The sequence below is a fragment of the Typopeltis vanoorti genome, chromosome 8 (assembly GCF_054136105.1).
Source record: "Typopeltis vanoorti isolate ZY-2024b chromosome 8, IOZ_Tvanoo_1.0, whole genome shotgun sequence".
Taxonomy (NCBI): domain Eukaryota; kingdom Metazoa; phylum Arthropoda; class Arachnida; order Uropygi; family Thelyphonidae; genus Typopeltis; species Typopeltis vanoorti.
The window spans coordinates 14,107,379-14,124,202 of record NC_143556.1 but is presented as its reverse complement, the minus strand read 5'-3'; the positions used below and the strand labels follow the sequence as shown (position 1 = coordinate 14,124,202).

At 34.8% G+C, this 16,824-nt stretch overlaps 1 protein-coding gene across 2 annotated transcripts in view; it reads left to right on the top strand.

Moving 5' to 3' along the window:
* Positions 1-16,824, top strand: part of hep (hemipterous) — a 186,406-nt gene that overhangs the window by 153,041 nt on the left and 16,541 nt on the right. For both annotated transcript variants that reach the window (XM_090396523.1, XM_090396524.1), the window contains exon 9: positions 16,419-16,464. In XM_090396523.1, coding sequence (XP_090252649.1) covers positions 16,419-16,464 — 46 coding nt within the window. The remainder of the gene's footprint in view (positions 1-16,418; positions 16,465-16,824) is intronic.

Sequence of the window (16,824 nt, the reverse complement as noted above, 5' to 3'; positions counted from 1 at the left end):
ATGTGAAAGGCCTAGTGAATTTGCTTGACAATTCCTTTAGCAAATAGGCTGTTATTCCATCTGTCCCTATAGACAAATTCTTATCCAGGTTATGCAACAGCTCTTCGACCTCATTTTCATGAACCTCTAACTCTTCATTCAACGTAGCATTAGGACTGTGCACCATGTTACACACACCTGGTTGATATATCTTAGCAAAGTGAGTACTCATTAGCTTCCGACAAGTACCATCTGCATTCAGTGAAGTTATTCTTTAACATTCTTTCTTTCTTTTGCTTGCTGCATAACAATAAAATTCTTTTGTATTGCCTTTAGCTTGCATGGCCAGTTTCTTATCATACTTCGATTTAGCTTTCTGCACAATACTCGTTACTTTATTGGCCTCAGCTTTATATATATCATAACTCCTCTCACTGTTATTCTCACGATATTCTTTCCACATCATCTTCTTGTGAATCTCTTGCTTAATAAGTTTGCACATCCATTTCACTCCAACCTATTTATTCTTTTACATTTCATCTTCATCTTTCATCATCAATTTTAATATGATTCTTCCATTGATGTCATTGGTTCACTCCACTAATTTTTCTCAGAACCCTCATATCTGTGGTCTCTAATCTTTCATCAAGTGCTTTATTTTTAAAGCACTTGATGAAACTCTCAGATTCATAACTTAAAACTGGTTTAACCACTGTCTTGTGTACTGCTAGTTAGGTTTTTGCTAATTTCTCTCTTATTCTATATATGTATTTCTTTATCTGACTCCCCATCATACCACCTTCTCTAAAAACTGTATCTAAATAGTGAAATATTTTACTTGTTTTATAGGCTCCATTGAGAATGCAGCTGAAGTTTTTTATGCTCCTGCCTATTTTATTATTATTATTATTATTAATCAGGCCTCCATGGAGTCAAGAGACTCATCGTGGGAGGTCCTTCTTAGGAAACACAAAGTCTACCACTCCTTGAACTCATTGACCATTCTTGCTCTCATCACTCTATCAGGCAATGAATTCCACAGTTAAACCACCCTCCACACAAAGAAACCACTCCTCACCCTCTTGCTCAGAGATTCCTTTCATAATCCTTTCTTTTATGGTGAAGCAGGCCTCTCAGACCATGCACTTAACACCTTACACCAAATCAACTGGAAAAGCACCTGCTCCTTACACCGCACAAAAACATGGTACGAAAGAAAATTTAAAGAATCCTGCGAAATCCTGATAAACCACCCAAATATCAACAATAAAGATGGTATGAAAATTCCAAGGATCTGGATGGCACACCAACCTAATATGAAAGATTCAACATAAGTCAGGACTCTAGCCAATCCGCTAGTATTAGAAACCATTCCACTCCAACTGGATGGAATGATGTTAATATATGTATATAGTAGACAACACAAATAATAGAACTCTAGCGTTGATGTATAATTTTTTTTTTTTTTTTCCACCAGAGGTCAGGCCAACAATTGTGGTAGCGGTTAGTCAGTGTCTTTAACAAACCAGTATGATTGTAGGATAGCTTGTTTCTTGTGTATATTTGTACGCTCCAGAAGATGACCTTGACATAAAGGTCGAAACGTCGAATTGTAAAATTTTAGTAATATTAAACTAAAGTTTTTATTCAAACACGGTAGTTGTCTCCATAATTTCCAAAAATGCATTCCTTTCATAACTTCCAGGGATGGCCCTTTGTCATCGCTCCTTCCCACGAAGCGAAAGAACTCCCCAGTATCCACCCTGTAACTGCCTCTCGAGAGTTTAAAAGTCTCGATCATATCACTTCTCCTTCTATCCGCCAAACTCTGCGATCCACATTCCTTCAGTCGATCCTGATAACTAACATTATGGACTGCAGAGTTTGGTGGATAGAAGGAGAGGTGATATGATCGAGACTTTTAAACTGTTGAGAGGCAGTTACAGGGTGGACACTGGGGAGTTCTTTCGCTTGGTGGTCTTATACAATGGAATGATAACTCTTTTTTTTATCTCTGCAGGTCAGTGTTCTTCTCAGTATTGCAGCAATCTTCTGGGTTACTTTCGCCAAGAATATGCTCACTAAATTTCAGTTTTCTATCCATCATCACTCCCAGATCTCTTGTCTGTTTTTATCGTGGATTTTCATGTCAAATTTGTTACCAGTTTTATTTAATTAGTTAGAGAATCCTGTAAGCTCACACTGGATGTCTTTAGGAGTACAATATTATTTACATAAAGCAAAGAGCTAAGTTTCATATCTCCAATTCTGATATCTGGTTTAATCTCACTTTCTTTCCACAATTTTTCTCAGAATATGATCCATATAGATTATGAATAAGAGTGAGATAATGTGCAGCCATGTCTTTCACCTGAATTTACATCAAACTATCTTCCTGTATTTCCTTCAATTCTAATTACTGAATGACAACTTACATATAAACTATGTATTGCTCTGTATAATGTTCTAATTACCCCATTTAATTGCAGTGTTTTGAAAAGCTTTTCTCTAAGCATTGTCATATGCCTTTTCCAGATCTACAAAACTTAATACAGATCCTTGTCATATTCCGAAGATTTCTCAACTTTTCAACATCAGATTTTCTTAAAGTGAAAATCTGAATGTTAGCAATCTCTAATTTGACCTGACTCAGCTTGTTCTTCTCTGAGTTTCTCTTCCACAATTTTTCTCAATCCCTTTTCAAGTATGCTTGTGTAAATCTTACTTTTGTCACTTAGTAGAAAAATTCCTCTGTAATTCTCACATTCAATTTTATTACCTTTTTTTTATAAATGGTGGCTATGAGAGCTTTATTCCAATCATCTTGAATTTGATCCTCTGACCAGTTTTGCAGTGTAGACACTGCAAAACTTTTATGCCTCCAGATTGAAGCATTTCTAGTCAAATATCATCTACACCAGTTGCCTTTACACATTTCAGATTTTTGATGACCTTCACCTCATGTATTGATATGTATTCTTGTTTGCATTCCTCTTAGAAATTTTCTATTACTTTTCTGTTACTTCTGTAAAATGGATGAACAAGGGGATTAAGCATGAAATCTGGAAGAAGAAGGCACTTTGGAGGCAGCACAAGGTGAATAATGGTCTTTCGATAATAATTACTCTAGACATCCAGGATGTCTTTATCTTCAGTTTTCATGTCACCTTTATCATGTTTGATTCCTTTTACAGTAATATTTTCTCCATTTCTAAGCTTTTTCAACACCCTTTAGAACATTTTGCCACTTTCCTGATATTTATTTTCTGTATCCTTGTCAGTCTTCCCATGACTTTTGTTTAGTTACTTTTACCTTTTACCCCCCCCCCCTTAGCTCTCTTATATTTATCTCTGTATTCTTTTAGGACATCTGTGAACTTATTCATTAGAATTTTTGGTATGCTTTCTTTCTTGTCTAGAACTGCTTCTTTAAGATTTTGTATCCACCCGTTCTTATTTTTCTATCTTTGCAGACAACTTCACACAACTCCCCAGCTGAATCAATGTTTTATTCAGAATTTGCCATTGAGACTACAAGGTTTGGTTCTTGTTTTCAAACTGATTCATTTTTTCCTCAATAATATTTGTATAGTTGAGCCTACAGTTTACCTGTAAAAGCTCAACTTTAATTCTTTTTAAAACTTTCTTACATACTGTTCTTTTCAATGTGATATTCATCTTTATCCTACTTAACACTGATGGTCACTTCCACTTATAAGCACAGTCATAGCAAGAGTATACAGAGCATTTGTACAGTGTACAAATCTTCTGTACACTCTTGCATCCTTAATCAGCATGAAGATATCACTATCAACAATGACATAGTTAATGAGGCTTTTCTTATTTCTTGCATCTTCTCTCCACCTGAACTTGGGCACATCTTTATGTTGGAACATAGTGTCAGTAATAACTAGTCTGTTTCCTGGTGTAGCCCTGGCATTCCATTTATAAGCACAGTCATAACCTGCTGGATACTGAGACTGTGAACAGAATGAATGCACAATTGTTCATCCAGAAGCAGATGTAGATGCTGTGTGTGAAGTTTCTGTGGTTCAGTAGTTCGAGAGATAGATTCTGGTATTAAGACCACATATTTATTAAATATGAACAGGATACGTGAAAACCTGACAAGTTTCGTAAGTTGTATGACTTACATCATCAGGGGCATTTGTGTATAAAAAAATTAAACACAACTAACAAAAATTAAATTCATAGTCCATTAGATGTTTCTAACTGTGACATTGAAAAAATTGAAACATTCATTACTGAATGTTTGTTGGAACATTGCTATTTGTTGTCACATTCTGTGCTTCATGTGTGTTATGTCCAAGATCTGAGGAAGTTAGATTTTTTATGAATGTCTCCCAGACTTGGTGTAATATCAAACCTTGGTTTTTGTTGCACTGTGTAGGAATTCTAAGCATTTTTGCCTCTTCCTTGAATTTCCGTGTGAAACAGTTTTTATCAATATACGACATGATCGTTTTTTCCCAAAGTACTTTATGGCCAGTGGAAGGTTGTGTGGAAAGCTAGACCTGATTTGTGTTCTCTTCTTTTTTCTACATCTTTTTTATGAATTTAATCTTTGTTAGTTGTGTTTAACTTTTTTATACACCAATGTCCCTGATGATGTAAGTTATATGACTTACGAAAGTTGTCAGGTTTTCGTGTATCCTGTTCGTATTTAATAAACATGAGGTCGCAATACCCGGTAGATGCTTTTGGGGATAGTTTGTTAAAATATTAGCAACATCTTTCACCCTGAATTCTTGGCCGTAAAAAACATTGCAGAAAAGCATCAAAACTCTTTTCATTTCGAACTATCTGGAAGATTACAACATCCCATTCAATACCACATTTTGTTTCACTGTCGACTGGCTGTAGGACCAGATGATAGCCATTACGATGGTTAAATATCTGTCACCATTGTCTGTGGATCAACTGCTTTACTTACTTATTCAACAGTATTTTCTATGAGAATAAATCCTGGCAAAAGGCAATTATTATTACTTTTCCAGAGCCAGGAAAGAATCCAAAAATACTAACAAATTACCATCCAGTTGCCTGATCCAGCAAAATCTTAGAGAAATTATTAAATCTCATCTTTTATGACTTATGGACAACAACTTATCCACCTCCCCCAGACATTCTAGCTTCCAAAACTTCATTCTACACTAAGATCATTTAGTCCAACTGGAATCATCTATTATAGATATTATTTTTAAAACACAAGCACTAAGTATTGGTTTTCTTTGACATGGAAAATGCACAAGGCAGTTCTTGGGGGTTTGGCATACTGAAAGACCTGCACAGTTATGGTATTACAGGGAATCTCTCTCTATTAAAAAATTTCTCCATAACTGAATCTTCCTAATCCAAGTGGGTTCAACCCTCTCACTCTCAGCCCTTTCTTGAAGAAGAGGGAATCCCACTAGGTTCTGTATTAACTGTCATGCTATTTGCTTTGAAAGTTAGCTTGCTTAACAGAACAACTTCCTCTAGCTGTAAGTGATGCCTTCTGTATAGATGACTATCATGTTTGGCATTCTTCCAATATGGGGGAGACGGACAATTGCAGGAAGTCGTTGATGATTTTTCATGCTGGATACTTTCAAGTGGGTTCAGATTTTTGCCACAGAAAACTGTTTGCTTTTTTTGTGTGTGTGAATGTGGTCTTTGTCCTTACCAAGAACTCAGACTAGGACAAACAGTAATCCCAGTTGCAACAGAAGCAAAGTTCTTGGGACTCATGTTTAAAAATAAATTAATTTAATTTAATTTCTGCCTGATATACATCAATTGCAAGGTAAGTTCCAGAGAATGACAAATGTCCTTCTCAACCTAGCCTCTATTTTATCAGATACAGGCAAATGATTATTGCTCTGCTTATATTGAGCCCTTATCCGATCTGGACTTGATTATGGGTCTGAAGTCTGTGCTTCTGCAAAAGACACTACACTTTTTGATAGTTGGATTTGATCCACCATCAAGCAGTCAGAACTGAAGCATTTTTAACATCATCTATTTATAATCTTTATGTCAAACCAAATGAATCACATTTGTCACTACAATGTCAGCAGTTATCTTTATGATATGCAACCAAAATAAAATCCCAGCCAGACCATCCCATGTGACCAAATTATTTTTATGTGTACATTGGGAAAATTTTATACTACCTGTCATATTGCATATGTTCCTTTGATTTTCAAATAAATGTATTGCTACAAGCTCTAGACAATAGGGTAAACAGTACTGCACAGATGTTACTAAATACATGACCACAACGATACAGTTGCATTCCAACACGCAACTCTTGAATACACAGAATATTCGAATATCTCCTTTTTTAAGTGCCATCTCCTATTGGAGGTTGGCAACCACCTTAACAAATTTTGAGCGATCTTCAGTCATTCTGAATAGTTTTTCCGAGCTCATATCAGTCCACTGTCTGATTCTGTCAGCTAAGATCTTCTTCATCTTCCTTATCCTCTTCCATTTATCTTCCCTTTTATAATCAATTGAAGTATGTTACATTTTTCATTACGAAGTAGGTGACCAAGATATGCAGTTTTTCTTCTTTTATGGTATCTAAAAGTTCATGTGATTTCCCCATTTGTTCCAGTACTTCTTGATTGGACATTTTTTGCTGTCCATGAGTTTTTAACATTCGTCTGTTTAACCACATCTCAAAAGCTTCAAGTATTGATGTTGTCTTCAAGGTCTAAGTTTTTGCACTATACAGCAGTACAGACCATACATAGCATTTATCCATGCATACTCAAAGCTCTGAATTTAAATTGTGGTTAAACAGTGTTAATTTCATCGGGAGAAAATTTTTTCTTGCCATTTCTATTCTAACTTGTATTTCCATTTCTTGGTTACATTCTCCATTTAACTAGCATCCAAGATATTTACATTTTGTCACTCTTTCTATTTGTTTCCCATTAAAAGAAAGTGCTGAATTTAGAATTGGTTTCTTGCTTATGGCCATGATTTTAGTTTTTGTGATATTTATTTTTAATCCCATTTTTTCACTCTCTTCATTTACTAGTTCCAGAAGATTTTGAAGTCCCGAATATTATCAGCCAGGAGAGCTGTGTCATCAGCATATTGGATGTTACTGATGATTTCACCATTTACATTAATCCCTTCCTCTCTTCCTTTTAATATTTTTTGAAATATGGCTTCTGAATATATGTTAAAAAGGAGAGGCAATGGCACACATCCTTATCTTACTTCTCTTTTGATGTGGAGTCTGTAATAATGTCATTAACTTGAACAGATGCCTTCTGGTTCCAATATAAGTTTTCAATGATTGTGATGTCTTTACCATCTAATCCAATTCTTTTTAGTAATTCAATCATTTTAGTGTGTTGGACTTTGTCAAATGCTTTCTCGAAGCAAACGAATACTTCCTTGTTTTGGAATAATATTTGAGAATAGAAAGGGCCTCTCTTGTTCCCAAACTACTTCTAAAGCCAAATTGAATATCACTGATGGTATCTTCATGTTTTTTGTGTATTTGTTTTTGAATTATTTTCAGAAACATTTTGAGAACATGGCTCATTAGACTGATCATTCTATAATCATTACAAGTTTTGATATTTGCTTTTTTTAGGTAGCATGATGAAGGTTGATTGTAACCAGTATTGAGGATTTATGCCTGTATTGTAGATCTTATTAAATAGCTTTACTAATATAGAATTTTGTCACCTTCTAATAACTATTTCTGCTGGTTACTTAAGTATAAAGAGCTAATAAGCTTCATTTTGGCAATGAAAACATTACTTAAATTAAGGGGATATTAAATCCCACATAGTTTTAAAACCAAATAAGAAACTCAAAGATTGAAATCAGAGAGTTTCTTGCCGAATATAGTAAACTATAAAGTATCGGCGACACTAGCGTTAGCCAATGCAAGTGATCCTAGTACGTAGTACAATACCAGGGCAACTCGTTGCAAAGGTGGGGGAAGTTCAAATCGCTATTCTTAGGTATTTTCCATAATGTAAAAACACATTTCCTAGGAAATGTATGCTGTTATTACATTATGGAGGGAGGTCACTACCCAGACCGGTTTCAGCCTTTTTTGAGGCTTCATCAGTGAGTAGATAGACCTAATACCAAAGTGTATAGCGAAAAGAACTTATGTACTCTGCGAACGAGTTTTCCAAACAGGTGCAACCATTAAGTTACTTAAGTATAAAGAGCTAATAAGCTTCATTTCGGCAATGAAAACATTACTTAAATTAAGGGGATATTAAATCCCACATAGTTTTAAAACCGAATAAGAAACTCAAAGATTGAAATCGGAGAGTTTCTTGCCGAATATAGTAAACTATAAAGTATCGGCAACACTAGCGTTAGCCAATGCAAGTGATCCTAGTACATAGTACAATACCAGGGCAACTCGTTGCAAAGGTGGGGGAACCGGTCTGGGTAGTGACCTCCCTCCATAATGTAATAACAGCATACATTTCCTAGGAAATGTGTTTTTACATTATGGAAAATACCTAAGAATAGCGATCTGAACTTCCCCCACCTTTGCAACGAGTTGCCCTGGTATTGTACTACGTACTAGGATCACTTGCATTGGCTAACGCTAGTGTCGCCGATACTTTATAGTTTACTATATTCGGCAAGAAACTCTCTGATTTCAATCTTTGAGTTTCTTATTCGGTTTTAAAACTATGTGGGATTTAATATCCCCTTAATTTAAGTAATATTTCTGCTGGTATTCTATCAGGGCCTAAGGCATTACCCTTTTTAGCTGAATTCAGCGCATATTCTACCTCTGATCTTAGAATGCATGGACCTTCCATCTGTTCATAAGTATTTTGTAGTTTTGTCAGTTATCAGTAAAGAGTTCTACATATTTCATCCATTCTTTATTTTTTCATCCTTTTCAGATATTATTTCTCCCTTTTTGTTTTGAAGGATACATAGTTGCTTTTTCTTAAATATACCTGAAGTCTTTCAGCTTTTTGTATAGATTTTTAAAACTGTCATGCTTTTCCTGTAGAAATTTTATTTCTTTATATTTTTTGTTTATCCAGATTTCTCTTGCTTCTTTGATCTTGTCTTTAATAATTTTCTGAACCTCTTTATATTTTATTAGACTATAACTTTTATATGATCTGTGTTGATCCATGAGAGAGAGAGAATTTCATCAGTTATCCAATCTTTTTTTTACTGCTCTATCAGGACACAAAGTATTGACACATTTCTTTATTGAAGACAGATTTTAATTTGTCACATGATTCATCAACCCTCATGACATCATCATTCTTGATAAGTGCTGTCTCTTGATTCAGATCTTGACTCAGTTTTTTTTTTCTTATCTCTGTGTTTTTTAACTTTCCTAGATCAAATCTTTTTTGTTGATGTTTCGTAACTGCACTGTCATTGATTAATTAGCAAGTAATCAATTTGGTTTCTGACTATATTTGAATTATTATCCTGTGGTGACCAAGTATGTGGCCTTCGGGGTGGTAGCTTAAACCATGTGTTTGTGATTATTAGTTCCTCTTCTTGGCAGAATTGAATAAGACGATCTCCTCTCATTTCTTGTCCCCAGTCCATGTTAGCCAACTATATCTCCACTTCTACATTTCCCATCTTTAGCATTGAAATCACCCATGACAATGTTAATGTCATGTTTCTTTGTATTTTTCATTAGTTCTTTTAATTGGTCATAAAATTCTTTGATCTCAGTATCATTCTTGTCAGTAGGGACATAGACCTGTATAAGATTGATATCTAATGGTTGACCTTTTGGTTTTAATAACATCATCCTATCTGAGTAGGGGGATGAAGGTCAACAGTGTCTTATTATCATCTTTTGTTTGTTATTATTATTCCAACTCTGTCTTGATGATTGTTTTTGCTACTTCCAGAATGGTACATTGTCATGTCATTCAACTTGAGTTTTGGCTTATCCTGGCCACCTAACTTCACTCATTCCTAAAATCCCAATTCCAAGCCTTTTCATTTCTTGAATGGCATTTCTTAGCTTACGTGCTTCATACGGAGTTCTGACATTCAGGTTCCTAGTTTAGTGGACACACCATTTTAAGCCCAGAAATTCTTCACACCTCTGTCCCATTTAAGGGATGCTGGGAACTTGGGCCATGCTCTAGTAAGGTGTGTAGCTGTCTTCCCAGGCAGCATAATATCTTATCAGATCCCTCCAGAATGTACTAAGCATACTGTGAGTATCATGCAATAGAGCTTGCATTCTCTAAGATATCATCATCTTCCTAACCCCTATATGCATTTCAGGCTAAGACAAAAATTGATATTCTAGTAGCAGATATCATGTTATAGAGACACAAGAAACTATACCAGATTAAACCTGAAATTAAACTTTTACATTCCAGTCTGCATAGATCATACTCATCTCACACACTCCTTCCTATTGAAGGAAGGAGTTTGTGATATGCCTATGTATGAGTATTGCATATCTATTTTAACCATTCATCATATTTTAATTGACTGTCCTCATTATATTAATGAGCACAGTCATTATTTTACCATTCATATTAATCTGGGCTTTATACACCCAGGCAGATTTTCCGACACATCATATATACTAGTATTTTTAAATTTTTACAAGAAATTCGTGTTTATACAAGTATATAACATCTTGCACCTGTATGCTTTTATTATTATTATTATTATTCAGGCCTCCATGGAATCAAAAGACTTATCAAGGGGAGGCCCCCTTAAGAAACACAAAGTCTATCATACCACTCCTTAAACTCATTGACCGTTCTCGCTCTCACCACTCCATCAGGCAATGCATTCCATGGTTCAACCACCCTCCATGCAAAGAAACCACTCCTCATCCTCTGGCTCACAGTTTCCTTTCGTAACTTCCAGGGATGGCCTCTTGTCATCACTCCTTCCCGCCGTTCAACCAAGCGAAAGAATTCCCCAATGTCAACCCTGTAACCACCTCTCAACAGTTTAAAAGTCTCAATCATATCACTTCTCCTTCTTCTATCCACCAAACTCTGCAGTCCACATTCCCTCAGCTGATCCTCATAACCAAAATTGTACAGTCCTGAAACCATCTTTGTACCCTTTCCATAGTTAATTTATCCCCTTCAAATCCTGGGGACCAAATCTGAGAACAATAGTCTAAGTGTTGTTTTAATATACTATTTTTAATTTTATTTTTTATACTGCATGTATAGCTGAATTGTTAAAGTGTTACTGCAGTTTAAAAAATATATCATCATCATCATTATATGTATCAAGGATTTAGGCCTAGTATGGCCTGTTCCGGCCTTAGAAGTCATCGTTTAAGAGGACGTCCTGGTTTTAAAAAATATATAACAAAAAATATAAAATATCAAAAATGCAACAAAAAAAAAATTTTTAATTCAACAAAACCTTGTAAAAAAAAAAATAAAATAAAAAAAAATAAAAATAAAAAAAAACATATGGCTTCACCAACATCTGGAGGGAATTAATTAATACCAACATCAACAATGTGCCCTACCACCATTTAGACATTCAAATCTGACCTATTCTCATTAGTGAACTCCAACTGGCATATTCTATGACTATAGCTCACTTAAATTTTTCATAGTACATTATGCATGATGCTTTGCATAAAAAGTCGTACATGCAGTTTTGTCGGGTCTGATATGCCATGTTTTGGCTCAACATTTCCTTGCTTCATTGCTACTTCTACTGCTCTCTTAATTCTGATGGTTATACTAACCTCTAATTATCTATATATCTCTCTCTCTTATCCTGATCACACACAGTCTAATCACTTAAACTGTGAGATAATCTTTCTTGGAGAGTTTAATTCCACAATTCTGACAAGTCCCCTTTCTCTAACTTCACAAAGCTGAATTGTTTCCACAGTTCCAGATAATCTCCATCATTCTTCCAATATACTTAGACCTTTTCTTAACCAACTCTCCCTCCAATTATATCAGTGATATTAGCTCTTCTTTTGTAGAACTAATGTCAGTGATATAATTGGAGAGAGTTTGGTACAAGACTTGTTACCTGGAACTTATGGAAACTTATTTATCATGCGTGGATATTAGTCTATGCATGCATATAACTTTTTTTTTTTTTTTTACTTTGATAAAAAAAAAAGTTAGCAAATATCTACACTTGAATGCAACATTTTCTACATGTTGTCCTACTCTCAGCCTCATATCCTATGGCACTACAGTGGTGCCAGTTGGGATGATCTTTAGGATTTCTATGCCTCTTTTTTACTGTCTGATTATTGCATCTGTTTTTCTGATCCAAGCATTTGCTCTGATCTAATAGCTCAGTTCATGTGAGATGAGTACTTTATTTCCATTTCAACTCCCTACCCATATCAAAGGCTTGGTTTTCTAACAAATGTACCAAAGTAGGCCAAACTAAAAATGCAACATATACTCGATGGCTCAAGCTAAAAACTCCAGCCTATTATGAGATCACAATTGCAAAGTAAATCTAACTTTGTAAGAGTGAAATGCAATAAGCTCGTTGCTATTCAAATGATAGTCAAACTTTCTAGTTCCTTGCCAAAGCTATTGGGCAAAGCTTCTGCCCTACCATGTTTTCACCTTTTTCTCTCTCTTATCCTGATGAAACAATGGTAACATCTCCTAAAGATAAGACAGATCTCTTGTTTAGACAATCAAGTCAAGTCCCCCTTACTATTCTGCATACCACCTTCAGTATGCCTCTTCTGATCTTATATCAAAAGGACATCAGAAAAGTACTCGGGTAGCTTTAATATTAATGTGTCCTCTGGCCTAAATGGTGTCTCTCCTGTTGTATTAAGAGCTTATGTTTCAGAATTAACACTCATCCTGTATCACTTTTACAAGTCGTCTTACTCGTGGCATGTGTCTAATAGCACAGAATCAAGCTTCTTGCCAGCCTCTTCCTAAACGCCTGGGACTGAGGTAATTTGTTCTGGTATCACCAATTTTACTACCCAAATTCTTACCATAATTAAACTGTTTCATACTATGTAGAATGATATAATCTACATAAATATATGTAGAATCAAATACAGGATTATTCAAAATGGAGCAGATTGTACTGGTTTATGAATTATTTATTTCCAGCAATATAAACATGAGTTATATTCCAACATACTTAGACCTTTTCTTAACCAATTCCCATCACCTGACAGGAAAATTATCAAATATTCGTGCACTCTATGTATGCACCTCCTGTAATACGACACATCACAATAGTTCATTTCTTGCTAGACTCTTTGTAAGTGGTCAATAGTTATTGAATTTGCTGCTACAATTCTGTGCTGAAGTTCTTGCAATTTGGTGGGTAGGAGTGGCACATAAATAGTATCTTTAATGAATACCCAAAGATAAAAATCACATGGGGTCAGGTCTGGGGGACCTGGATAGCCACTTGCACAGCACAAGATCATCTGTCCCACTTCGACACATTCAGCAGGAAAAAACTTGCTTTCTGAAAAGCAAGACTGGCCAGTAAATTATGCTATTACTATTAACAGACATAATACATTGGAGCCTTAGTTGCTTTGGCTGTAATTTTAAATGATGAAATAGTCTTGGGTCCAAGGCTATATTGCAAGAAGTGATTTGTAATGTTCATGTAAATTGGATGATTTTTATCTGTTTTATTGTACTTTTCTTAGAAAAATTAATCTTTTATAGTATACTACTGCAGATTTTTGTGTTTTTATTGCATCTAGAGTATTTCATAACATATTTTTTGAGATATTGCAATATTAATTAGTGCAGTAAAATGGCACCAGAAATTAGTGCACCAGAAACTGGAACACTAACATGCATAGCGAATTTGAGAATAAGGTTTCCCCCCACTGAAGAGAAACACCAGGTTATTGAAGGTGAATCAACTTCTGAAATTTCAAGATTAAAACACTATTAGACAAATGATGTAGGAATTACAGGGGGGGGGGAAGTGAAGAAGCATTTAGAGAAACATAGGAAGGACAGGAAAGTTAAACAGCAAAAGGAGAGACAACACTGAAGCAGCTGAAATATCAATTAATGACAATCAGGTAAGTTGAGTTGATATATCAAGGATATTATATGATATACAAATTCAGTTATGAAATATGCAGTTGATGACTATGTTTTCCATTTCTTTTTTTCTGTTTTTCAGTAATTTACATTGGTAATTAAAAACAGAAGAAGAAAAGTATAAGAGATGGTAGTTCTAGTAGGAACAATCAATTTGACTGGTGATAAATACAGTATGAGAGAAAATATGAATGGATTGCTGGAAGAAGCAGGAGTGAAGAGTGGGAAAGTGAACATTATTAGTATATTACCAAAATATGATAGAACTGAATTAAGAAGAAAGGCTGTGATGGCAAAGGATTCAATGCATAGACTGTGTGGAAAGGATGGTTGCGAGTTTTTGGATATGTGAAGAGAGTTTGAATGAAGAATGGATTTGTGTAAGAGGGATGGCCTGCATTGGAATGTACTTTGGTATCAGGAGTCGGGAAAATATATATTGGTATGAGACCTGATATGGAGAAAGGATGATTGTGTGCTTGTCCAACTCAGACTTGTGAAGTAATTGCAAGAATATCTGCGCAAGTGAAGTATGAGATGTGAACAAGGATCTGAAAGTTGTCCACCTGGGTCATGCAAACTACAAGAGAGTACACAAAAACCCTGGTGGTAACTTACTATGTCTGTACGTGAATGGCAGGAGTATCAAAACAAAGGAGATAGAGTTTGTTACCTTGGAGAACATGTTGGGCCTCAAATTGTAGACATTAGTGAGACATCTGGCTATCAGATTCAGATGTGCTAACTGGTATTGAGCTTAAAGGATACAGTAGTTTTAGGAAGGATGGGCAAGATAGCAGAGAAGTTGGTGTGATATTGGATATTTAGGTCCAGTTAGGGTAGAAAGCTATGATTGCGATATTAGTAACAGTTTTCTATATAGTAGTGAGTTTGAAGCTATCTGGTGTGAGCTGGATTGTAACAAAATCAGACAGTTGATCAGTTGCCAGTGGTCATTCTGGAGTGATAGTGAAGATTTTGTAACAGTTGGTAAGAGATCTCATACAGTGAATCTGTACTTTTCAAAGAACATCGTGGGTTTACTATGAGAAGGTCATGTTTGAGCAACCAGCTCATGTTTTATAATAATGTTATGGTTGAGTTAGACAAAGGGAATGGATATATCATGATACCTTTCGATTTTGCTAAGGCTTAACCAGATACAAAATGAAAGGCTGATGCATAAGTTGGAGAATATGGGATTGAATTTTAAACTATTAGATAAAAGTATTAAAATAAACATTGACATGTAAGGATAAGGAAATCATTTTTGCCTCTTTACGCTTTGATGTGACCTCATTTGGACTGTTCTGTTCTTTGGACTCTGTGCAGATCTGGTCTCCTGGTTTCTGAGGTGATACAGATATAGTGAAAAGGGTGCAAAGGAGTGACCTACAAACTTCTGAAAGGGTCACATAGTATACCAGTAGATGGAATTCTTAATTTTATCCATTTGAGAGAGAAGACAAAAAGGCATCCATGGAAGTTGAGAATGAAGTTTCTCTTATAGAGTGGAGTTTGATTGGAATGGTGCCTTTGGAGGTAGTGAATGCATATAGTATGAATGAATTCAAGAATAGATTTGAAAACTGGTGTGTTTATCGGTCTCTTCTGAGTCCCTGACTCCTTGGACATCTCTGGAAATAATAATGCACTGATTTTGCTTTGTTCACTTGATGGTAGACTGTCGTTGAGAATATAGCACCATTCTTGCCAATTAAATTGTTGATTAATCATAATTTGTTGTTCATATTTAATTTCAGTAAATATGAAGTGGCAGCTATTCAGGTGGACGAGTTAAGAAAAAAATGACTGAGATTTTAGCAACTCTTATCAGTATTAATATTAATTATGGCAAAAATATTCTCATATTTAAGTAGATATCAAGAGTTGTTAAAGAAGTGTAACATAGGAAAAACATTCTTAGAATAAAAAATGGGGGGGGGACAACATGTACCTATCAATTTTTTTTTTTTTTAATCATTATTTTATTAACCTACTTGCATAGAACACAGCAAAATATCAACTTTATTGCAACCCACAAGTCTTTGAAAGCACTGTGCATTTTTTATGTATTTCATTTATGAGTTATAGTTTATCTTCATGCTATAGCTTTATTCATTGTATAACTTGTATTGTAAGAGATGTGATTGTCTTTGTGTGTGGGGGGGGGGGGTTTGAACTGTAGATCATGAATGAAAACTGCAATTTTCTTTTGTGATTGTATAATGATAATATTATACAGTACTATAACTACACCTTCAGAAAAAGACGCATCAAATTTTATAAAAGATTTCAACTTATAAAAGATTAATTAATACTATCCCCACAGTAATTATTATAATAAGCGTTTAATTCTTTTTTATTTTCTATATGCAGTTTAACAAAAGATTATAGGAAAAGGCCAAAATATAAAAAGCTTTTGGTAAGTACTGCATCACTGCTGTAATTGCAAAGCTTATTCCACGTGTATAGTACATGTTTTTAACAACTTGCATTAAGTTTTCATGTGTATTAAATATACAATGACATGTAGAAACCAGTGAGTGACTACTAGTTTCTGCTGTTATTTCAAAGCATAAAATGAAGTTGAGAATTTTTTTAACTTTCATGCTATTAGTAAGTATGAAATACTTACTAATTAATTTTTGTTAACTTTCATGCTGTTAGAAAGTAATATGGAAATGTAGCTAGCATAGATAATATTCAACCTGAAATTTATATATATCATCATCAGCCATTGTCAATCCACTGCTAAAGACCTTTCCAAGATTACTATTTATGT